This window comes from Taeniopygia guttata, chromosome 7 (assembly GCF_048771995.1).
Source record: "Taeniopygia guttata chromosome 7, bTaeGut7.mat, whole genome shotgun sequence".
Classification (NCBI taxonomy): domain Eukaryota; kingdom Metazoa; phylum Chordata; class Aves; order Passeriformes; family Estrildidae; genus Taeniopygia; species Taeniopygia guttata.
The window spans coordinates 2,720,976-2,745,628 of NC_133032.1; the positions used below are offsets into that span (position 1 = coordinate 2,720,976).

The window sequence follows — 24,653 nt, forward strand, 5'->3', positions numbered from 1 at the left end:
CTTCTTGTTTTCCTCTCTTCAGTCCATGTTGTTTATGCCCTTGGGCCTGAGATTTGGATTATCTGTCCTTGGTCTCTAGCTAGAGAAAGCATTGTTTTGTCTCTCTGCTCTGTGAAGAAAGCTCATCATCCCCTAATGGAAGCTCAGACTAAAGCAGCACAGAATCTGAAAAACATAAAAGCTAAAACCTGAGGCATCAACCTCATCAGCACAGCTCCATCCAGGCTCAAGGACGAGAAAGGCAGAGACCTCAGGGGAAATAACTCCCTAGGAGGAGTTCAAGGCATAAGGTGAGGGTCTAATCCAGTTCCACATCTCGGAAAACGGAGAACACTTGGCAGCACCTGAGAGATGAGTTGAGGGGAAACCCCATCTAGGCTCAGGCCTGATCTCTCCCTGCTCCTAAGATGGATCCTGAGAAACACCCAAAGGTATCAGCAGTGTGGTCACTTTTCCTTCCCAAAAGGCAGGAATACAGTTATTCCTGTGCTCTTTGCTTTGACCAAGTAAAGCTTGGAATATTAAAAAGGAAGACTCCAGGCATACAAGACCTGTAACATCTGGTGCCATTTCTCTTCTTAGTGATCACAGTACAGGGGTGCTGCATATTTTAGGAGATGCAAACACTTTTCTCCAATTACCACTAATTTAAATCAAAACTTGCTTCTCATAAAAACCTGTATAAGACCATTCATCTCCTCTGCATGTCCAAGAGCAAGTAAACAGCAGGTTCAGTTAAAACCTGCCACTTGTGCAAAAGATGGGAATGCAGGAAATTTTCCTTCACCAACGGACAGACAGAAAATGGCTTTCAGCTGAAGCTGGAATGCTGATGGCTGAGTGAAAAACATCAGCAGGGATAAACACTTGCTTAAATAAATACCTGTTTTAACTACTTGGGGAAAAAAAAATGCAAAATTGGGGTTTTTGTGTGAACAAGTATTTGCTTTTACCTTAAAAAACACAAGTGCAAGAAGTTAAGATATATAGCAGCTTACATTTTTACAGCAGCTGCCTTTAGCTTAATATTCCATGTTTACAGGATAAGTAAGGGTTCAATAAAAGTAAATTTATTCCACAATTACATACTGCAGGAGAGACAGTAATAACTACCAGAGCAAGCCTTAACCACAAATGCTTCCAAATGGGAAACATTAATGTAAGTAGCCACTATTAAGGCCATTGTGCCTGTTATTTTAAATTCAATCAATTTTCTAGGCTAAACAACCTTTATATTTTTCTGTTTAAAAGGAGAGCTCGGCATCCCACGTATCAGGTGTAATAGAGACATGAGTGTTGGACAATTCTAATGTTGGAGTTTGGAAATGGCAATTTATCCAGCTAATTCCTGGCCACGCGCAGCCAGAAATGTCTGGTTATTTTGCCCTGAAGAAGCAGTGCCACTGTGAAGTCACACCAGGGCAAAGGAACTCCTGCTCTGCACTGAGCACAAACCCCCTCCCATGCTCTGACAGCCTGTGGTGGGACTTGCTGGGAGAAACCTCAATGACCAAAAAAGAAAAGTCAAATTGACCAAGAATATATAAATCTGTAGTGCAAGGCACCAAATGCATCAGGAAGTTTTACAGGACGAAGTGCTTGGTTAACAAATCTTTGCTTCTTAAACCTTGTCTTACAAGATATGAAAATACAGTGGTAAATCAGGCTCGGTATTAAACATCTTTCATCAATGCCAACATTTTTTTTATCCTCCACAGGTAACTCTAATTAACACTGCACATCACTTATTCCCAATTTCCATGCAAATCACTGCCTTCCAAGACTAGGTAAGCAAAAATGTCAATAAATCCACTGGAAACAATCTGGCATCTGAAGCAATTTAAAAAATAAACCTGTGTTTTCTTCACTGCTTGAACTGTGCAAGTAGGAGCACATGACTCGAGGATTTAAGGGGAACATTGTGCCAGACACACAGGTAAAGTCTCCTGCACATGGATTTACCTCACCAGTACCTCCTGGAGCTCTGCTGACCTTTCCATGAGGGCAGAATAAAGTCATAAATCCTGTTATATCCCACACAGTGTTATGATTTTAAATGCAAATATTAAAAAAAGTTGAAACAAGAAAAAAAGTCAAACTGAAAAGATTCAAAGAGAATGTTGTCAAATTGATGTGTTTTGTAAAATGTCCATAAAACAAGCAAGTGAGCTGTTAATTATCGTTTAAGAATAACATTCTTAAGGATAACATCATTGAATGTGTTTAATTCTATGTCAAAACACAGAATTGCTTTTTAATCACATCAAAGCATAAGTTTAAGTAACAGCAAATAATATGATGCTTCAGGTTTTTACCACCTTAGTAAGTAATTTCCTACTCTCATTTTGAAGCAGCTTCATGAAAAGCCCATTTTGGGGCACACACCACCAAATGACTGCTTTCATCAAGAACATTTCTGCTTTCTGAAGAGTCAAGCACACCCAATGAGTTCACTAATAGAGCACAGAAAAGGACACAAAGTGATAGGAAGCTGCTGGTTGTGGCAGTGCATCTCAGATGCAACCAACCCTCTAGAAAGAAATAAACTAATGACATTTACTAAATCACATTCAGCTTACTTGTGCCTCATGCAGACAGTTCTATTAACTCAACTTAAAGAAAAAGCTCACAAAAAAAACCCCAGAATAATCAATGGTTTTCTTTTTTCGACTGCCAAAATGACAAAAAATTGTTACCTAACAATTCAAAGTCTGAAGTCAGAGGTGCAACCAAACCATGAGATCACACAGGTACATCCAGACAGGGCACAGCTGGTTCCAAAACAAGGGCCATGATTGCTGGGGTATCTAAGAAAAAATAGTCACCTAATACTTTGAAGAAATATCACCTTTTTTTCACATTAAATATTCACAGATCTTATTCCTGAAGATGTGAGTATTCTCTTCAGAAAAGAGCAATTAGGTTTACTACAGCAACGCCAAAAAAAGGTGCATAAACATCACTGCTTCTGAAGCACAACTTATCTACGCTGTTCACCAAACTCAAGCTAGAGAATGTTCTCGTACTTTAAAGGAAAACCTTTCTCAAAACAAACCCCCAAGGACCTAGATAAGATTAAATAAACCACCTCAGCATATGAGCTCGTTGCCCACTGAGCCATCACAATCAATCCACCCCCCAGGCACACAGAGGCCTGCTGGAAAAGAGTCAATCTTTGTGTTACCAACACCATAGTGCAGGTGGAATGAATCCTGCTCCCAAAACACCCTCCAGAAATCCAGCAGCAGATAGGAAGCTACAAGCTAAAAATCCTCTGGGTTTGTGGGTTTATGCACATCCAGCTGTCACGAAATCAGTTCCCTGCCAGAGCAGAAGCATCATGGAGCATTTCACATAAATCTCCCAAAACACATAAGGCCCCCCTTTGCACTTTAATCATTTGCTAACAGTTACAATAAGATTGTATTAAAAATTTAAACTGCCCTACTTAATGCAATTTACCTTCAAAGGTCCATTTCCAGAGAATGAAGTCGAATGATATAAATGTCGAACACTTGATCAGATTTATGGTGCCCAAGAATATTTCTCTTGATACAAATCTGACGAGTGAAGGCTAATGGCTTTAGTTTTATTACTTTTTGAGCACTTAATGGGAAAATTTAGACATTTTCACAAGACTGAGCTCCAGCAAGAACGGTGCATTTAGAGGATGAAGGCAGAGGAGAAAGCCATGTGCTCTCTGTGGAGATGACCGGTTAAATGGCGTTATTAAGCAAGAGATTAACGCCAAGTATTTATCCTGATAATTTTTCACACAACAGTTAGGCCTGAGTGCCTCTGCTGAACAGGGGAGAGACAGCAGCACAAAGTGCTGACTCCACAGCCAAGTTTCCAGATGGAATTGGGGCCAAAATCCCAGGGAGAGACAACTGAAGTCACAGTGGGATTGTAAAAGCAGAAGCTGAGTGATACTGCCACGGGTGCAGATCAGCCAGTGCCTGCAGGTGATTAGGAAACAGCCCTTTCTTTCTTTAGGGAATCCCACCTTTTCACCCCAACCACGTTCTCCATAAATGCTACAAAGCAATAGTTTCACTAATCTAAAACCACTTTTTTCCCCCCCTATTTAATTTTTTTAACTGAAAGACAGCTGGGAGTCCTCAGATTTCAATTAATGTCGAGGTACTTGGCCAATCAATCACCAAGTGCTATAAATTCCCCTCTATTTCTCATTAGTTACACTATTGCACAGCTTAAATCTAAACATACCTTTCTGGGAGACTGTAAATTACCAGGTCTAAGACACAAGCAAGTGCATCAGGCATCAGGAGGGGCATAAATGATGGGAGTGAGGCGATTGTGTGTGCTCTCAACTCCAGCTGATTTACTCCTCGCCAGGGCTTTTTTCACTCCAAAGTAGCAGCAGCAGAAGTGCCACCAGCAGCACTCCATCTCCTGGAGTTTGCATATCTGACTTGAGACAAGTAATGACCTGTCTTTATTAACATTAACAAGTTTTATGCCCCAAATCCAATTTTCTATGGAAAAAAATATTTCCTCAGCATCTGCCAATAATGTTCCTTCATTAAGTGCAGATAGTGCTTGAAGAAAAACAAATCTCTGCCTTAATTTAAAATTGGTTCTGTGGCTCTGAAAGCCACCTTCAACCTTTTCAAAGTTGAGACAGTGTAGAAGTTACCTGACAAAAGGATCTTGTTCTGAAACTAAAAGGAACAAACATTCACACATTTATTAACAAAACTATTCAATTTTTAGTCATGTACCAGCTTTATAGTAATTTGTGAGCTAAAGGTGGTAAGTCAGCACTTCACAGAGGTTGCCAAGGGAATGCACCTGTCACAGATGATAAATATGTTCAAAAAAAGTGTCTTCTTTCAGAATTTATTCAAAAATTTAATTTGGAGTTTTGAAAATTGCAGGAAATAATGAAGTGAAGTCACACGTGGAGAATGTCAGGGATCACAGGCATTACAGGATCCTTCAGGCTGGAAAAGCCCTCTAAAATCAAGTCCAAGCATGACCCCAGCACTGCCAAGGCCACCACTAACCACATCTAGAAAAATAAGAGTCCCCCAGTTTTCTTAATCCCTTAATAAAACACGTTGAGCCCCTGTGTTCACTTAATATTTGGGCTAATTTTCATAACTGAGGCGGCCCATGCAGTCCCATCCATCTGCTAACTAATCTTCTTTCCTGATTTTAGCTTACTTCCAAACCAAAATGCAGCATGCACTGCTGAAACAACAGATGCCAGACTGGTACCCCTGGAAAGACCAAGCTAAGGAAGAAACCAAAATCTACAGAGGCTGTCCATGAAGTATCTCTGTGTGCTCCAGACTTATCTTTTTAGTTGTTCAATAAGATGTTTTGCTGGATTCTCTCTTTTCCACAAAATACTGACCAGAGCCTGCAGCAGGCAGGGCCTGACCTTGCTGTGTCTGGGTCACACAGAACCCCAGTAAAGACAAAAGGAAGAGTAAAGAGTAAAAGAGAAGGCAGAGTAAAGAGTAAAAAGGAAAGAGTTTGATGCAGAGAACAACAGTCTCAGTGTTCAAGACTGGCCAACAACAGAGGCTGAAATTAAAGGAGGCTCTTACAGATAAAGCTGCACTGATGTTTGACAAAAATCAAGCAACACCATCAGTGCAAATGCTTTTCTCCTAGAGCCTGAGGCAGAAGCTCCAGCTTTGGTGGGCACACGGTGCCTTGCGCAGCACCACCTCATCAGACCTAACTCTCAATTGCAAAATTCATTATACACAATTAAAGATTCTCTATAGAGAAGGACGAAGGAAAAACGCATCTCCTAAGCTCAGCAGCAGCAGCAGTGCAGGAAGTTTGCTGGTGCAGGAATTCCGAGGCAATGCCACCACTGAGCCTTGCTCCACACTCCACCCCCAGGCATCCAGGGAGGCTTTTAAAGGCTGAATACACCCTGCTAATCCCGGCCAAGCAAACAGCTCAATGGGATTTGCATATGCATACGGATTAGCTGAAAGGCAACGATTTGCAATGCATTTCGGAAATGGCTTTTGAGGAACCAGCTATACTAATAATCAACTTTGATGTTGAAAATGAGTTTGTTACACAACAGAGAAGGTTACAAAAGGATTATGTTTATTACACCAGTTGTAAACGTTTGATAGCTCAGACAAAAGCATCTCTTTATTATAAGGGGGCAAAGCGGGATCTTCTCTTTCATAAATGCTCCTAAACACACCCAGAACAGAATGAAGTTACAAAAAGGGCATTTTCCCTTCCCCTTCTGTCTTCAGACAACACATCTCATGGGCTAGCTCTTAATCTTCCATTCATCAATATTAAGCCAGCAAAGCTATTTTTTTTGCCAGCAAATTTAAAGAGAAATCCACAAAGGACAGTTAAAACCAATGGCCAAGGGAAGACATATTGAGGATAACTATAAAAAAAATTATAAATTAAGCTTTAGACATTTCATGCTGCCCTCTCTATGTCAAGGCTTGGTGGAGAAGCTGTATAAAACATGGCATAAAGTGGCAGACAAGGTGAATGGGTTTTAAGATTTGTCAATAAAAAAATTAAGAAGAAAATGTCAGATTAAATGATCAAATCATAATCATAGAAAGTGTAACAAAGAGTGTAGCAGTAGGAAGAGAGGCGAAGATATAGGGGGGCAAGGCAGAGCATCCCCAGAAATGCAGCAAATGAGGCAGAGTTCACACAGAACACATAGAAATAAAGCAGACATGAGGAAGAAGAATGTTCTGGCTGTAATATAGCAAATATAAACTGGCACTTTGAGAAGGTCACGCTCTGCTGAAGCCTTTCCTGGCCCTCACCTAACTTTGTGATCACTTCCTCTGCAGCATCACTCTGCAGCTGCTAAAGAATCTAACAGGTATCACCAAGCAGTATTGCATTTTATTTGTTTTTAAACCCTCCCCTCCGGACACAGCCCGTGACTGAGCCCTGCCAGCGGCCGTGCTGTGCCATCAGTTTGCTGCTCAGCTCACTTGGCTCAAAAAGAATCACAGAAATTGTCACCGCTCCTTTCAGCTCTGCCAGGAACGGCAGCGTGACAACATTTATTTATGGCTTATTTCTAGTCTGCCTTTCCTGGTGTCTTTACTGAGGAAAGTAGAGATTTGAAAAAGAAGAAATTTTCAAACTTCCTCCTTCTTCCAGAATTTTTCGCTTCTAAGGGGAAACAATTCCTACTTGCTCGCCAGACACTCCACAAACATGTTTATAACACTTTATCTGCCAAGCACAGCACACATGAGTCTGTCAAACAGACTGAGTCTGCCTCTTACTCTCAACTCTACTGTAAAATTTAAAAAAAGGCAATTTACCCCCAAACAACCACCTTGTTTCCTGCCCCAGGATTTCAACTGGAGTTTGCATTACAGAATATGACTTTACTGGACTAATTCTGAATCTTCACTACTGAAAACCTGAATTCTTTTGCATTTTGATGAGATGTTGATCAACGTTCTTGTTGCCATTAATGAAGAATTAATCTATGTCGAACTAGGTCTTGCATTTATTGTGCTCTCCAAAAAATTTAACAGCTGTCACCTACTGCACAGAATCAGCAGCTCTGCTGTAGGTTTTAAGTAACCTGCCTTACTGCATACATTTCAAATTAAGACTTAAAGGAAGTACCATAAAATAACCACTATAAAATTAAAAGTCACATGAAAAATTCTGCAATAGATTACGGTTTTCTATAAGTCACCTACTGAGTGACACATCAGAGCTAAAATCAAAAGCTCCCTGGAACTTTTACTGGCATTACATAATTAGATTCATCTGTGCTCATTCTAGCACTTCTTAAATTCCATACTCTGGACTACATCTCCTCATCCTATTATTTGATTCCAAGCATGAGAAAATGGATGCAGACAAGTCACTGGAAGACCTCTTTTCTTTCCTTCACACCTTTGTGGATCCAGGTGCGGTGTTGAAAAACCTGATAGAGCAGTACCAGTCTCAAAGTCCCCAAAGCCTGCAAAGTTGCTGCAATTTTCACCCAAAAATTGGCAAAAAGGTGAAGCCTGTGTCCACCAAACAGCACGGCAGTGACACTGGACAGCACCAAGCACAAGGGGAACTGCAGAGAGACCCGTAAGTTCTCAAGGAGCACAGAAAAAGAATTTTGAACAGTGATGTGTAAAGTGTGAAATTTGGTAATCGGTCAGAAAATATACATCCAGGGATTTGGATCAACTTTCCAGCCCAATCCTACTGATGCCAACTGCTTCCCAGGACGAAGGCTTCTTCACACCTGTTTCACCAGGCACTGCTCAATCCACACAGCTCATTTCAAGCCTATTTATATAAATTTCGGATATTGGTTAATTTCCTCCTGCTAGTTAACACTGGGCCTTCCTACAACAATGTGCAGCATAATTTATGACACCAGATCTTGTCATCTGCGCCAACAGGGCTGAGAAGTTACCTGGAAACCAGAAGAAACGTCTGTGCAAACAAAAACAGCCACCAAAAAAACCCAAAGAACGGTGGAGTGAAATGCTTGTTTCCAAACGAAATCTTCTCATTTATTAATGGCCCGTAAGAGTTAATTTATTTAGGCAGGCAGGAAGGGTAAAGTAAGTGTAAGGGCAAAGCGTGAGCACGGGTGAAGCTGAAGTAAGTTCACAATAAACTACAAACAGGAACAACCCACAAGACAAGGATAACCAGATTTTTGCGTTTATCTATGTTATTTTCCAGCCGACTTTGGCTGGCCGGAGCGTTTTGAATGTCCCGGCGCGGCGGCACAAAGCCCCCGGGGCCGCCGCCATCACGGGCCCCTCACGGCCCCTCACGCCGTGGCTCTGGCGCCCCCTGGCGGCCGCTCCCGCCGCGCTCCGTTATTCCCGGCCAAACAGAACGTGGGTTAATAAAATCAAAACGTTAATTTTACGTTAAAATCAACGTTCTTAAAACGAACTTATAACTGAAACGACTTAAAATGAACGGGGGATTAAAATGAACACGGCTTTAGCGTTTGTTGCTCCAGGCTAAGCTGTGATGTCGAGGAAAAGAAACTGACTCCCTCACGTCACTTTCTCATCAGAAAAACCCAAACAAAACCAAAAAAGATACAAATATCTAACCAGCAAAAACATTGATTTCCCAGCGGTTTTGAAGCTAGGGGCCTGTCGAAGAGTCAGCAGTCTGATCCAGGCCATGTGTGACCATCCTGAAGGCCATCACTGCAGATGCCACATTCCCGGAGGCCTCAGCCCAAACACAAGGAATTCCAAGGAACTCCAAGGAATTCCCAAAGCCGAAGGAACCAAAGGAACCTCTGCCTCCTCCTGCCCTGCACTGGGGTCCCACCAGCCCAGCCCAGCTCCCCAAGCAGAGAATCCCTCAGGCCACATCCAGAGTGAATGTCGCACCTTCCCAAAACAGCTGTCAGGATGGGACCCATTTACTTCCCTTTTACTTACTTCCCATTAGGCTGATTAACATTTCCTAATGAAAACACATCTATAAAAGCTGACTTGATAATGCTGATGGCAAGTGACAGCCCTTCCCCTCAATGCGGCTGCACCAGGATTAATCTGTCATCTCCCATCCCTTAACAGAGAAATGGTGCTCTGAGGTTCTCCTTTTAACACACCTTTGTTCAACACCACGCGGGAAATACTGTTTGGGTCTGGAAATAAAATACTTCTGGTAGATTTTTTACACAGAGCAGACACATTCCTTAATAAAAGACTAGTTAATTTGCAAATAAAAGCATCCAAAAATACTGGCAGCAGCACAGCACCAGAGCAAAGTGCAAACTATGAGACAGCAGTGGCCTCTGCCACTACATACCCTCAACTCCTGCCTCAATATTCCCTGGTTTATTGTTGTTTTGGGCAGTATTAGATCAAAATCTGGGTGTTACAGTGATCTAGATGAGGTAAAACACCCTTGGTTGAACTGCTAAGCGACAGAGAAAGATTCAGCTCTGAACCCAAGTTAGATTCAAACCTTTTTGTTTCACACCCTGCGATAGTAAAGTTTTATCCTCTTAAATGTTTGAACGTTTCCTCCTTTGTGATGTCAAGAGGCTCGCATGGCCCACAGCTAAAAGGATCAGGGAAAATTCAAACATAAAGCAGGGCAAGATGTGTAGCTATGAATACACTGTGAACAGGAAAAAAAGCAATTCTCATGCATTAATGGTACATCAAGCTAATTCAAGAAGGCTAAAACCATTAAAAAGGCATCCTGGGGCAGTACACAGTCATTACAATACTGTGCTGACAAGAATTATTAAAATAATAATTTTCAATGTCATTGACAGAATTTGTTCTGATAAGTGGGGGGGGCAGGGAATCTCTAATTCTTAATTGGGAATATGAAGCAAAATGGTTCTTATTAGCATTTATCTAATTTTTTTAATGCAATTCCCTTGTTCAACTATTCAAAATACCAAAAAATAAGAAAGTATTTATTATCTTCCATCGTTGGACACATTATTAAACTAAACCTTTGAACTCCTCTTTTTTATTTCAGCCTGAAATTCAGGTTTTACTTCCCAACAGTATGAGAGATTAAACCGCAGTGGGACATGGTTGAAGGTTAAAAAACAGCCTCTAAAATAGCAGAATGTGAAGGAGGATTTTGGCTTTCACTTTACTCAGCTTTCCTCTTACAAAATATGAACCAATGGAGTTGATGATCTTAAGGGTCTTTCCAACCCAAGTGATTCTATGATTCCATCTCTGTTGCAATCAATAGTGAGCTTATCAGCTGTAATGAAGCGTTGGAAATGAGGTATTTGGATTTAACTCGAGAATAAAGTAGCATTTTCATAATAACAATAATCATTCAAGTTAAATTATTTTACCACTCAGCTGTGGAGAAAATGGGAAATGAGTTATCACAGAAGAATCATAACAGATGACCACTAAGTTCAGTAGCTGCTTGCAGGGGACAAATTAGAAATTTAATTTCTAAAGTGTGTGCAACAAAACAGTAAGAGGCTCTTCAATACCATTTCCAATTTCTTCCTCCAAAAGGTAGATCTACATCACAGCAAGGCAAAACACAGAAACAAAAGAGATTTTAAAAAAGCTTGCAAACAAAGCAGGCCAGACCAGGAACTGGTGTCAAAACCAAAAGCCAGTAAATGTGTGTGTAAGAAAAGTCTGTGGGCTGGAACATCCTCAGGTGAATTTTATTTCTTTTCTTTTTTTTTTTTTTTTTTTACTATCAGAGGATCCCAGAATGGTTTAGATTGGAAGGGACCTTAATGCTCATCTTGTTCCACCCCCTGCCAAGACAGGGACACCTTCCACTATCCCAGGGTGCCCAACTAATTTGAACCCTCTGAAGAAGCCACAAAAAACCATTAAAGCTATGCTGAACCTGAATGCCCCAGAGCAGCACAAGCCAAGGGATATTTAATCAAGTGCTCCCTATGAACAGCTTGCACTGCTCATTCACACACACACACACACACCCCTATTTAATGGGGTTAAGTTGCTTTGTTTCCTGCTGAAATAAACAGCAAAAATTATCAGGAATTGGATTCAGTCCCAGACGTGTCTGGCAAGTGTAACCCATTCATACAGAAGCATTTCTAATCCTATTAGCTGGCAAATATTAACGAGTTGGTTGGCTGCCATGGGGGCCAAACAACTCCCTGATATTTCTTAAAACACATGATCCCTGTCAATTCTTTCTAACAACCAGAGAGACAAATGAGCCTCCTGAAAACTTACAAGTTTATCACACTAGCTTTGTGCCAAGAGACTTCTCTCAAAATCTCTGAGAAAGGGGAAAAAAACCAAGAAGGAGACTGTAGACAGAGCCACAAACACCAGGACTTGGAGTATATAATTAACAATCTAACTATAGCCAGCACTCAAAAATAAATGTGCTAAACAAAACCCCCTAATGGCTCTTTGAAACTCCTAATCAATATATAAAATCTAGGCAGTCAAAACAGTAATTTTTGTAACTAGTTCAACAGAAAGCAGGCAAAGCTAGAAGATGCAGCTTCAAATGCTCTTCTCCAAAATCTGACCAACAGCATGGGTAAAAAACACGTGCACATCAGTATTTTCCATGTAAAATGTACAAATGTTTTGCCTCTTTTTTCCCCACATAAAAACTATAACTGTATTTTTTCTCTCTATTGTAAACATCAGAATGTATTGCCTTTTTATTCCATGTAAAAATTTGATGGTTTTACCTTCTTTTTAATTTGAAGTGTCTTTTCACACCCTACTGCAAGGCACTGATGTGACACTGCCCCATGTAAGCACAGGCAGAGCAGGACTTTGCAATGAGAAGCTGGCAACAAAAACCCTCAGAACTAGGGGGCTCTGAGAAGCATCATAAAACTTAATTAATTGAGAAGGTTTTTAGACACAGAAAACTGCTGTGAGGAGAGGCTGACCCGTTCAGCCTTGAGAGGAGCCTGGTGAGAAGAGAAGCCAGCTAAGCCCCAGGACACTTGACTGCAATTCCACTAGAGGGGGCACAGATCCCATCTCATACAACTCCAGGATCATGGAATTATAGAATATCCTGATCTGGTAGGGACCCACAAGGATCAAAACCCTACACAAGATTCTCAGAGTCCCAGAATGTTTTGGGTTGGAAAGGAGCTCAAAGCTTACCCTGTCCTACCCCTGCCATGGGCAGGGACACCTTCCACTGTCTCAGGATGCTCCAAGCCCCATCCAACCTGGCCTTGGACACTTCAGGGATCCAGGGGCAGCCACAGCTGCTCTGGGCACCCTGTGCCAGGGCCTGCCCACCCTCCCAGGGAACAATTCCTTCCCAACATCCAACCTAGCTCTCAATTTTTAACACCCCATGAATGTTATGATACTCAAATACAGCATTTTCAGCTACTCTGCAACCAACAGCCCCACAGCCTCTCCACAAGCACTAAAACCAAAGCAAAGAAAACTTTGCTACAATAAAGCAAGAACCAAAGAAAACTGAAAATTAAATAAGGACTAAAAATACCTTAAGATGCTTAAGACTAAAGGTGCTTGTGGAGAACACATCAGTGCACGTGCAAAGTGTTCAAGTTAAGGAGCCGTTTTAGGAAACAGAACAAAAATGCCTAAAAATCAATGTTTTCTTTAACTGAGCAGGCAAATATCTGAGCTATCCCAGATGGGTCATTCCTTAGAAAGGACAGCTAGAGGATGGAGTGATGTGCTGGATGCAAAAAGGCAGCTGTACCGTCATGGAAGACTCTCTCCACGTTGAGCCCGTAGGTCGCGCAGGTCTCGTAGTAAGTGCATCTCTTGAGGTCATTGGACAACTTCCTGGCTCTGGCATCATCGATGACACGGGGGTTGGTGGAGCTGATGGCATCTGCAGGGGAAAACGCCCATTAATGGTCACTTGGAAACACCAGCTTGGGATTCCCGGAGTCACAGGAGGGGCGTGGAAGTTGGAAAAGATCACTGAGTAATGGCAACCCATGGTCACCACTAACCCATGTCCTCAAGTGCCACATCCACGTGGTTTTTGAGCACTTCCAGGACTGGCTCAAATGCTTGACAACCCTTTCTGTGAGCAAATTTTCCCTAATATCCAACCTGAACCTCTCCTGGTGCAACTTCAGGCCAGCTCCTCTCGTGTTGACCAATACCCCAAGCAGTGAGTTTAAATACAAACAGTGAAACAGGGTGCACATCACTCTAATTTACATTTCCTTATTAAAATTACCAATACACTGATTCTAAAAGCCAGGGGCAAAACCTCCAAGGGTTTCTGCTTTCCCTAAATACATGTATTGAGCCCAGTTGTTGCCACAAAAAAAACCCCAAAAAAACAATACATAATCACATGAAAGAACATGATCTCTGATGTAAAATATATTTAGGGAAACAAGTGGGTGATTAGTACAAACATGTCAAATGGTTTTTAGATCTCTGTAAGTATCAGTGACTACAGAGTGAAATATTAAACATAATGTATTTTCAAGAAATAGAACTTAATTGTAAATTACTTTCTCGAACTGCTGTAATGGCACCCAGAGATGATGTGGAACATACTGCAAAGGTGAAAAATTTGTATTTTTCTAAGCAATCATACTTGGTAATTCTCTCCAAGAAATTCTTTCATGAAAGCTGAAAAATCAGAAATTTCAGTTCCTAGAGCTTATCCAGAGGAACTGAAAAAAACCTTACACCAGAACAGACAAAGGAGAAGGTTCTTTCTTGCTACTCCATCATAGTGATGAACTCTGTATACAAAGGTGATACTATCTGAAGTGATAATCTCATTGGCAGAACTTGAAAAGGAAGTTTTTTCCCCAGGAGCTCTGTGTTACTCTTCTGCTCCATCCCTGGAAATGTTCCAGGCCAGGTTGGATGGGGCTTGGAACAATCTGAGATAGTGACTGGAAGGTGTCCCTGCCCATGGCACTGGATGATCTTCAAGGTCCCTTTCAATCCAAACCATTCTGAAATTCTACAACAGGCACTAATTTCAGCATTTACAGCTGCCCAGAAAACCTTCCTTAATATCTGTAACTGTCCACAGCAGCAAAACAGATTTGTTCTTTGGGAAAAAAGCATCACCTGAATCACCTGAACCTAAACATGGAATCAACGCCTCTTGCAACACTGAGGCGCTGCCCCGGGCATGACAGGACCAGACCTCCACGGATGCTGTCATTACCTTCTCATCAGATCCAATTAACAAAAATAAAGCAGCAATTAGGAAAAGTAAGAGCCTGCTATTTATCAGCAGAGGGTGCCGGTAAAATGTAACCAGAAAGGAGCTGGTAGGGTTCAGTTCCAGAACACCACTGCTCCCCAGAGCTTGCCTCCTTGTTCCGAGGTGGGTCAGGCTGGGCATTGAGCTGGCTTTGGAAATCAGGGGAGAACGTCTGCAAGCACTGGGCCAGTGTTAATATTGTGGGAAGCATTTCATTTCACATCTCATTTCGGGACTACCTGACAAAACCAAGAAGTCCAGGTTGGACAGGGCTTGGAGCAACCAGGGCTAGTAGAAGATGCTCATGGCAGAGAGCTGGAATTAAACGAGCTTTAGGGTGGTCTCCATCCCAAGCCATTCTGGCATTCTATGATATGAAAGGTAGCTTTCAAATATGTATTTTAACAAGTGTATTTATGTATGTCATAATTTTATTTTAATGTCAAACACAGACAAAAAGCTGTGTTTTTTCCTGATGTTTATTCCTAGAATTAGCATTATTTCAATTTTTTTTCAAAAAATCCCCTTTGCATCAGTGCTGCAACAGAAAATGAACTTTTCTTTTTCTGGAAGTAACAGGAAGGAGATGGAAAACCATACCCTAAGCCATACCCCAGAAGGGGGTCAGAAGGGCACAAAGGAAAAAAAAGTTGGATAAATGTTTCCCCTTCATCTTTTCAACTCCAGCTTCAAGCCCAAAACATGGCCCTTCAAAGCAGCTCCTTTCTGCTTTTTGGTGGAGTTTCTGCTGTCCTAAGACGTTTTCTGTTCCTACTTCCCCTTTTCCTTCTTATCATCTGTTTCCTCCCTCTAGTTAGGTTGTGATTCCTCCTTCCCTGCTACCCACACATCCCCTCTGCACTGTCACCCCTTGGCAGGAGGCAGGGGAAGGCCAATTGCTCCCTAACCACGTGGCTGAAAAAACACCAAAAAGCTTCACCACCACCAAAACCACTGGGACACACTAACAAGGATGCCCTAAATTGAACCAAGGACAATTCACAACACCTGTGCTCTGCCTCTACCACACAACAGCAACCTGGTGGGGCTCAGCCTGGAGAAAAGGAGGCTCAGGGGGGACCTTCTGGCTCTGCACAACTCTTGACAGGAGGATGCAGCCAGGTGAACTCTGTACCCAAGGAACAAGGGACAGGGTAAATAGAAATGGCCTCAAACTGTGCCCAAAGGGTTGTCCAGCCCTGGCACAGCTGCCCAGGGCAGTGCTGGAGTCACCATCCCTGGAAGGACGTAAAAGTTGTGTGGATGTGGCATCTGGGGACATGGTTTAATGCTGGTGTTGGCAGTGCTGAGGGAACAGCTGGATTTAATGATTTAAAAGTTTTTTCCCAGCCTTAATGATTCCATGGTCAGGAACAGAACAACCTCAGCTCCACCAGTGCAGCAAACCAATCATACTATGGGAAACTGGTGAAACATTACTGGGCTATGCTGGCACAACAAGGCAGAGAATATTCAAAAAACCACTCAAATGCCAAAGAAACGGAAACATTTTGGGTACCTTTCCTTTGCCGCATTTCCCTTCAGGACAGCGCTATTTCAGAAGGAAAAACTGGGGTGACAGGTTGGCTCAGGTGGCAAAAAGCTGCATTTCTACTTGATTTACAGAGGTCTCCCAGAGGCACAGCCTGAGGCCAGGGCTCACATCTTGCTTCCTGTCATGCTGCTGGAGGTCTCTCTTTGTCATCCCTTTGCCTCTCAGCAATGCCAGGGTGTTGAACCCTTCCAGACTGCCAAGAACATGGAAACTGGTCTGGCTGCAGAACTTCCCTACACAACTGATTTACCTGCCTAAATTCAACGAGGGCGTCTCCCTGCTGGGCAAGTAAACCACCACTACCAGCATGCACTGGAAGTATTATTTAAAATTTCCTTGCAAGTCACACAGAATCCTGGAGTGGTCTGAGTTGGAAGGGACCTTAAAGCTCATTGTGTTCCACCCCATGCCATGGGCAGGGACATCTTCCACTAGCCCAGGGTGCTCCAAGCCCCATCCAAGCTGGCCTTGGACACTTCCAGGGATCCAGGGGCAGCCACAGCCTCTCTGCAGGGCCTTCCCACCCTCACAGGGAAGAATTTCTTGTACATATCTGACCTAAACTTCCCCTCTTTCTTCACTGCTGAAGTCCTACACTCGCTCTCCAAGCAAGCTGCCAGGACATTTTTCTCTCACCTCAAATACTGTGCTTGCAATGCCACAGCCCTGCAGCAAAGGGGAAAGGACAGGACATGGCTTTGCCAGCCTGGAGGAGCCAATATGGTCTCAAAGCCCCAGCTGGAATCAGGGCTGCACTTACCCTGGGTGCCCACCAGGACCATGGGGATCTCACTAGTGTTGCGATAGCTGGCCATGCGGCTGTAGTAGTGGTACACAGTCTGGAAGCTGACTTCATCCTCCAAGCTGAACACAAAGATAACAGCATCTACCCACATGGCAAACTGCAGGACAAAAATGGAAAAGGCCAACTGTGAGAAAAGCAGCGAGGAGGGGGAAGGAAGGAAAACCAAGAGAGAAATGTTCTTACCTTCCTGCAAGGGAAATACACACCAGACAAACTCACACACAACCACGGCGTCAACAGGGCTGCTAAAATGATGAATCTCATCACCCTGCAAGCCATGGGGATCTGGGATACACAAGGGACGTTCCCGCAAGAGCACCCCTTCTTCACTGGGCTGTGTAACCAACCACTGTCAGTGCACACTGGGCTTGATTCCCAGAAAACACAGCAGGCTGGGATTGCTGGGTCTGTGCATTTGAAGTGAGCAGCACTCATCTGCAGTGCTGACTGAACCCCCATGCTGCCATCTGCATGCACGCATGCTGATGCTGCTGGTAATGCCAGGACAGGCATTGCTAGGAATTCTCACTTCTTAATCTCATTAATTTGAGACTTCCAATTCTTCACCTTACAGACACTCTCAGCTGAGCCAGCAGCACCAAGTGCCTCGTTCTGCTTTCAGTGGAAGAGCAAACTGCTCTCTTGGCATCAGGAACCTGCTGAGAGACATGCAGGTGCACAGGCCAAGGCAAGGTGCTCCTCAGTGACCATGCAAGTGAGAAGCTTTTAGCTCACAAGTGAATTAAGACATTTAACTTAACAGTGACCATGAACAGGACATCAAGAAAAAAACTCCAGCTTACCTCGCTGCCTTTATTTTTCCCTAAGTGACTCCATTCCTACCCAAATTTAGAGCAATGGAAACAAGCTTCAGCCAGGGGATTTTTTTCATGCTTTGTTATATTATTACTACAACATGCCAGGGGACACACTGAACAGAGAGGTTCACTGGGGAAAAGCTCTGCATATTCATGATGATTGTATTGAAACCAAACACTGCCTGGGCTGTTATGGTGTAAAAATAGACAAAAAATTGTTCTGAGGTTTTCAAGTCAGGAGGAAAATCTTCCAGAGGGGAAGGACAGGACTGGTTAACACACAGCAGAGTCACTGCCAGGATCAGGTCAACCACCACACTGTTAAACTGTTCAAACCAGAAGATGAAACCACAGGAACTGGAGACAGCATCATTATTTGGGAGATGTGGGCTTGTGTCTCATTATAAAATGGTTTTTGTTGACTGGACTTAGCAGCATCATGCCAAAGACTCTTCCCAACAACTAGCAATGTCCTTAAGGCATCCATTTGGAAGCAAACAGTCTCTCCAAACCCTCTGAATGTTTGAGCAGTGCGTACAGCAGCTTTCTAATAAGGATTATTTTAAAGCACTCGACAGATATACACAGTGCAGTTCCTGCAGACACAAAACATTTCCAGCAATTCCCTATTTCTCTTTTCATACTGAAATGCAGCTTAATCTTTGTGGACATCAGATCTGTGGTACAAAAAAACCCAAAGGAATTTTGGGAAACACAAGGTCTGGAAACACTGGATGTCTCATCCAGAGTATTGTGCAGGAAATGGCTTGAAACAAGGACAAATCAGGTGCTGGTATAGAAATCCATTCTCAGACATTACTGTGAGTGGGCAGAGCTGTTAGTTCAAGGCAAGCCCAAAACCAAATTGTAAAAAGAGTTTTAAATTTAAAAAGTTACACAGAGTAGCTCATTGTAGGTCAGTCACTAGGTTAATTTGGTTTTACAGAAAATTGAATTATTTTCATCTTTGAACCATTTTATCTTAGGCAAAGAAAAGAGAGATCACAGACTCACAAAATGAGTCTTCAGGGAAGTTTGTTTTTTCTCCCTCCTTGCCAAAAAGAAGGGGATAGTAGTCTGGGGAATACCCATGACCCAGTGCCAGAACTCCACATGTCAGCTCCTTATTGCAGTTGGAATTCAATCCCAATTATTCATGTACACACAAGCAAACTTTTCATTGCAGGAATTAATGAACAGATTAAAGATTTTTAATAGACATGTAACTTGAAATCACACCCAAAAACTCCATAGGGAATTTACAGGAAAGCCTCATGCTGAAAGGTGAGACAGCACTGAAGCCTCAGACCCCTTCAGCAAATCATGAGGATGGAGAACAAATCTGAGCCACTCCAGAATCCCAGAATGGTCTGGGTTGGAAGGGACCTTAAAGCTCATCTCAAACCAAACCCCTGCCATGGGCAGGGACACCTTCCACTGGACAACAGCAAAACCCCAGATATACCTGGCACATCCCAGGAGCACACCCCATGCTGTTCATCAGTGTGCAGGCAGCTCCTGTGAACTCCACAAACTCGGTTCTCCAGGCACAAAACCATCTCAGATTGCTGCATGTACCTTTACACCTCCACTATTTACATTTTTAGATGAGTGAATGTTCTCTAAGCATCAGAGGCTGGAAACCAGGGACTGCCTCAGCCAAATCCCTCCCAGCCCCAGACAGAGCTTTCCTTGTTGCTCCTGCTGACACGGCTGCAGATGTGCCAAGGCTTTATTTTGTCCTGTGACTTCCTTCCAGGATGTCTCTCTCAGCCTCCATTTCCTCCACGTCCTTTCTCTTCCCCTTTGTCCTGCCACCTTCCCCCACGCTCTCACCCTCCTGGAGCTGTGGTGCTGCATTGAAACCCAAGCTGCTGCTGCTGGCACTGCTCCCCCTCAGCTGTTTGGCCACAGTGCAGTTCCTGATGCTAAATTATTGCTTGTTTGGAAGCTGATCCCTCCCGGAAGAGCTGGGCAAAGCAAGGCCAGCAGCAGCCAACACTCAGGAAATCCTGCCCGTGCCCAGGTGAGGAGAGATAGAGGCGGATGAGGATGCCCAAGACAAAGGATGCTGCCTGCAGAAAGCACAGATGGGCCTGAGGTGATTTAAGCAGCACATGAGCAAACTCTTGCTCAAAACAGAGTATGGGTCAAGCACTCAAACCCTCAAGCGTCTTGCCACAGCCAGTGGCTTGGACAGGCTGGGAGAGCTGGGGGTGTTCAACCTGGAGAAAAGAAGGCTCCAGGGAGACCTTGGAGCCCCTTCCAGAGGGGCTTCAAGAGGGACTTGGAACAAGGGCCTAGAGCAGCACAGGACACAGGCAATGGCTTCCCACTGCCACAGGGCAGGGTTACATGGAACACTGGGAAGGAATTCCTCCCTGTGAAGGTGGGGAAGCTCAGGCACAGGATGCCCAGATCCCTGGAAGTGTCCAAGGCCCGGTTGGACATGGGGACTTGGAACACCCTGGGATAGAGGAAAGTGTCCCTGCCCATGGCAGGGGGTGGCAGTGAGATGAGCTTTAAGGTCCCTTACCACCAAAACCATTCTGTGATTCTACGAAATCCTGATGTGTCACCAGGGGCAGCACATTGCTTGAGAATTCAGTATAAATGAGCTGTATATCCTGACTTGCAGAGTGTCAGTCAGAATCCCAAATATCTGCTACACACACTCATCCATCCATCATACCTGAAATCCCAACCATTTGCTGGACAAAATCTTTTTCACCTGAGGGTGATGCTGGAATTCTGCTGGCAGAAAGGTGAGAAGGAGCCAGGACAGAACAAAGCAGAGCCAGTTCTTTCAAAGGAAGTTTTGAAAAACAAGGAAAGCAAGGCTTTGGGCTCACCTGTGCCTCTGGAGGGCCTCCTTCATCTCTGATCAGCAGCAGGTAGCTCTGTCCATCAACCACTATCTCCTTCTTGAATCTCCCACCTGCCACATAAAAGCAGCACGTTACAGAGAGCAAAAGTACAAAACACACAACAGAAAAAGGCTTCGCTTGTGGAAAAAAAAAGGTCTTTTCAAATTAACCAACAACTGGAATGTTACTGAAGTTTATATGCACATACATGGGAATTACTTTAAGTTAAGGCATGTACTTGCCTTATATATATATATACACACACACATATATATATATATCTATTTATAAAGAATAAGGATGATGTGGGGAAAAGGCAGGAATTGCATTACAACCCACATTTGGTGTCCTTGGGGTTGATACATACAGTTAAAGCCCTGTATGTGTCACCTTTGTTATTAATAATTGTGAGAGAAGTGTCTCTAAGAAAGGCAAAGTGCACACAAACAGCATTGTGTCTTGTCACCAAAACCAGTTTCTTGTGTCATCCAGCATTTCCTCAAGGGAAGCCCAGTTCTCAGAGCACACATGGGATGTTATGGGATGAGAGCTCTACACTCACACACCACAGTTAGGGGAAGGTACCACACACATGTTAGACAAAAAGTTACAATGGTGCTACCTCTGGAGAGATGTGTTAAACTAGCAGAGAACCCTGTGCTGCTGGCTCAGGATGAATCCCACACCTGCTTTGGACATCTGGCTGAAGAGAGTGCAGCCACAGCCTCCAGCCACATCCTATCCCTGATCCTGGATTTCCAGGGAATTAATAACAAGGAGGCTCCAACTCCAGCAGCTGGAGCAGCTGCTCTGTCACCTCCTGTCCCCTGGCTCACAGGGACTCAGCCACCACCCTAAGGCAGGGCTGGGATTGCTTCTTTTGGGGCTAAAAGCATATTTTGGGCATTCTGCTGCCTCTCTCAAAATTAGAGCAGAGCTCTAAATCCCATTTAGAGCTTCTGGTGTGATGGAGCCTAAGCCAGGATTAGCAAGCTTGGCCTAAGCACTGGGGAGGCATTTAGGCTCCTCTCCTGGAGCAAACCCACTCTTATCTCCCCACCTAAGCCCCAAAGCCCCCAGGGCCCCAAGCTTAGCATCATCCACCCTCACAGCTGAGCTTACCATGCTGAGGTAAAACACAGCCATTAACACCCCCCAAACTTCTCTCTTCTTCCTATTTTTAAAAACTGGAATTAGTTCTGATTTGAACTCTATTTCCCAGCTTGAAAACGTGTCATTCTACCAAAACCAATGGCAGAGAGCCAACAGCTCTGCCCTGCTCTCCAGACAAGCTCCCTAAGCAAGTAAGTCAGCACTCCCAGGCTAATGCTGATCCTCAAAACACAACAATCTGCACAAAAACTGCTGCCTTGGGGGAACCCCACACTGGCTTAGACCCACCATTCCCCCCCAGCCCAACCACAACAGCAGCTTTCAAACCAAGATTCCTCCACAGCTCAGCTCTGTGCAACATTTAAGCGTGTTTAAACACATTTTGTGCGTCATAAAAGATGTAAGAACGGGAGGTTTTGTGGGTTTGTGCTGGGGTTTTTTTGTTTGTTTTTTTTAAAATCTTTTCTTTATAAATTTATCCTATTAGCAGTATTAAACATGCAACAATTAAGACTATCACATTTCTGGTTGTTTAATGGCACAGAAGGAGCAGAAGAACCATGTATGGATTTTCATTATCTCACTCACAAAGTGGATTTAAATCCTGCCTTCACAGATCAAGTGGCAGATAAATATCTATCATTACTGAACCTGAAAAGAACAATCCCAAACAAGTGTAAAACTTGTAAAGAAAACAGTCTCAGTCCTCTTTCTATTAATCAGGCCATTATTTCTATATACTGTCGATTAATTGCACAGACTTGCCAATGAAGTGTTAACTAAGATGAATTACTTAATATAGAGTCCTCCAGAGAGGGCTTCTAAAGCTGTAAGTAACAATGGAAATACAGTATATGCCTGATCAGAGAGGCAAAGTTCTGCCTAATTGCCATTTCCTTTTTTTTTTTTTTTTAAACACGGCAAGTTGCCCCAGCTAATTCTAAAAGACCACACACCAAATGCATTTAGAAGCCAACTCATTATTCCCATGGTCAATAGGATGCCCTGCCAGTCTCACTGTACCTTCAGAGTCCTCAGAGGCACAAAGAAGGTACAGACAGGGTGGATTAAAAAGCTTAAGGAGAGAGTTGAAAAATAAAAAAAAAATATTTGAGTGTACATACCCATCTTACAAACATGAGCCCTAAGAATTTACTCTTCATGATTTGACTGTTGAGAGCAGCATGGAAATGGGTATTAAATTTAATGAATACAGTGCAAGTTAGCTCCTTTCCTATCTGAATCCACACTAAATGATCACCTTGGGGACCTGCTCCTTGCCTTCCCCAAAAACACCGGGCATGGAGCTCAGTGCAATTATTGTTATTTCCAGTATTAAATTCAGATCCTGACGTGCTGTCCCACTTCACCGAGGGCTGTCACCCTGCTGCAGCCAACAGCCACAGTCAGCTCAGATCTGCTCAAGTGCCTTCTTCACCCTTAAAAGCAGGATGTGCTCATTAGCTGGAATAGGCACATCCTCAGAATCCTTGATTTTTGCTTGGATTTAAGTATTTCATGACAAATAGTTGGAATTTAACACCCCTCCAACCAAACTGTTTCTAAGAATGCCCTGCATTTCCAAGCTGTACTAAATATTTCAAAACAAATCTGAAGGCTCAGAAATGAAACAGCAAACTCATGCTCATCCCTCGAGTAAGAATTATTTTATGCAAATCTCAGCTCACAGTGGGATTCATCCCTAATAACTTGTGCTTCTACACCATTAAGGAGCCCTTATCATGAGCACACCACAAAATTAGGTGCTGCACAGGACAGAGATTAAGAAAACCTACCTCAATAACAAGAATTTACACAAACAAAAGCATAAACAGTGAAGAAAATAAAGAGCAATGCTGTACCCTGCAGGTATCTGTGGTTGTGGGATTAAGGCAAACAATAAACTGCTTCTGCCTTTGGTTTGATAAGCCTTGATGAGAGCCATAAGCAGCATGGGCAAGGGCAGCGATTTTGGGGTGGTTCAGCTGGGACAGCACCACGCTCGTTATTTTTTAAAAAATACATCTAGGAGTTTGTAAAGCATCACAGGCAAAGAGGAATTACAGAGGTCAGCCAGTTCAAATATTGCACTACAGCAACCCACGAGAAAGCCAAACACTCTCCCAGAGCTACAAAATACCCCCTATTTTCCTAAATACCTGCATTTGTGACGGAGCCAGGAATTGCTGTTTAAACCAATAGCACTGAGAACAAAGAAATGACCTTCATAATATAAAGTACAAGCTCAAAACCCACAGCAGCACTCCCAGGGGAGGTGGCTGGCTTTGCTCTGGTCCCATCAGGATTATGACACACGCAGCTTTTTAATGAGGGAGCCCCTCAGCTCCCAGATGTACCTGCCAGGGGAGGCCACGGGGAGGGGACGACTGGCGGCCAAAGGATGGGGCACCACAGGCACTTCAGGGCAGTTATTCCCAGTTTTCCAGGACTAGAACAGTATCCATTCACACAGGCTCATTGTCAGATGAGCACAGAATTTTTACAGGTGACAAATACCGCTCCCTGTGCCCAGACTCGTGAAGCAGCCCACAAACCATCCCCGTTCTCCCAGGTGCATCCGGCCACACTCCTCCTGTAAAATGCCCCACATAAATACAGGCTTTGATCAACATAAAGCTTGATAAAGCTAAATAAATTCTGTGCATCAGCAATTTACAACCCTGGCTGAAGACCCAGCACAAAGTGGAATAGGGGGGATCAGCCACAGCTTCCTGATCTCATTGTCATGCACGACACTCCATAGGTGAGTGCACGGAATCAGCGGTGGCGCAGAAATTAACCAGCAAACATTGGAATTAATTTTAAACACTGCA

At 43.4% G+C, this 24,653-nt stretch overlaps 1 protein-coding gene across 13 annotated transcripts in view; it reads right to left on the bottom strand.

Moving 5' to 3' along the window:
• Window positions 1–24,653, bottom strand: part of AGAP1 (ArfGAP with GTPase domain, ankyrin repeat and PH domain 1) — a 307,825-nt gene that overhangs the window by 174,920 nt on the left and 108,252 nt on the right. For all 13 annotated transcript variants that reach the window (XM_030277040.4, XM_030277043.4, XM_030277041.4 and 10 more), the window contains 3 exons: window positions 20,692–20,777; window positions 16,977–17,118; window positions 13,174–13,308 (listed from right to left, as the gene is read on the bottom strand). In XM_030277040.4, the coding sequence (XP_030132900.1) occupies window positions 13,174–13,308; window positions 16,977–17,118; window positions 20,692–20,777 (363 nt within the window). The remainder of the gene's footprint in view (window positions 1–13,173; window positions 13,309–16,976; window positions 17,119–20,691; window positions 20,778–24,653) is intronic.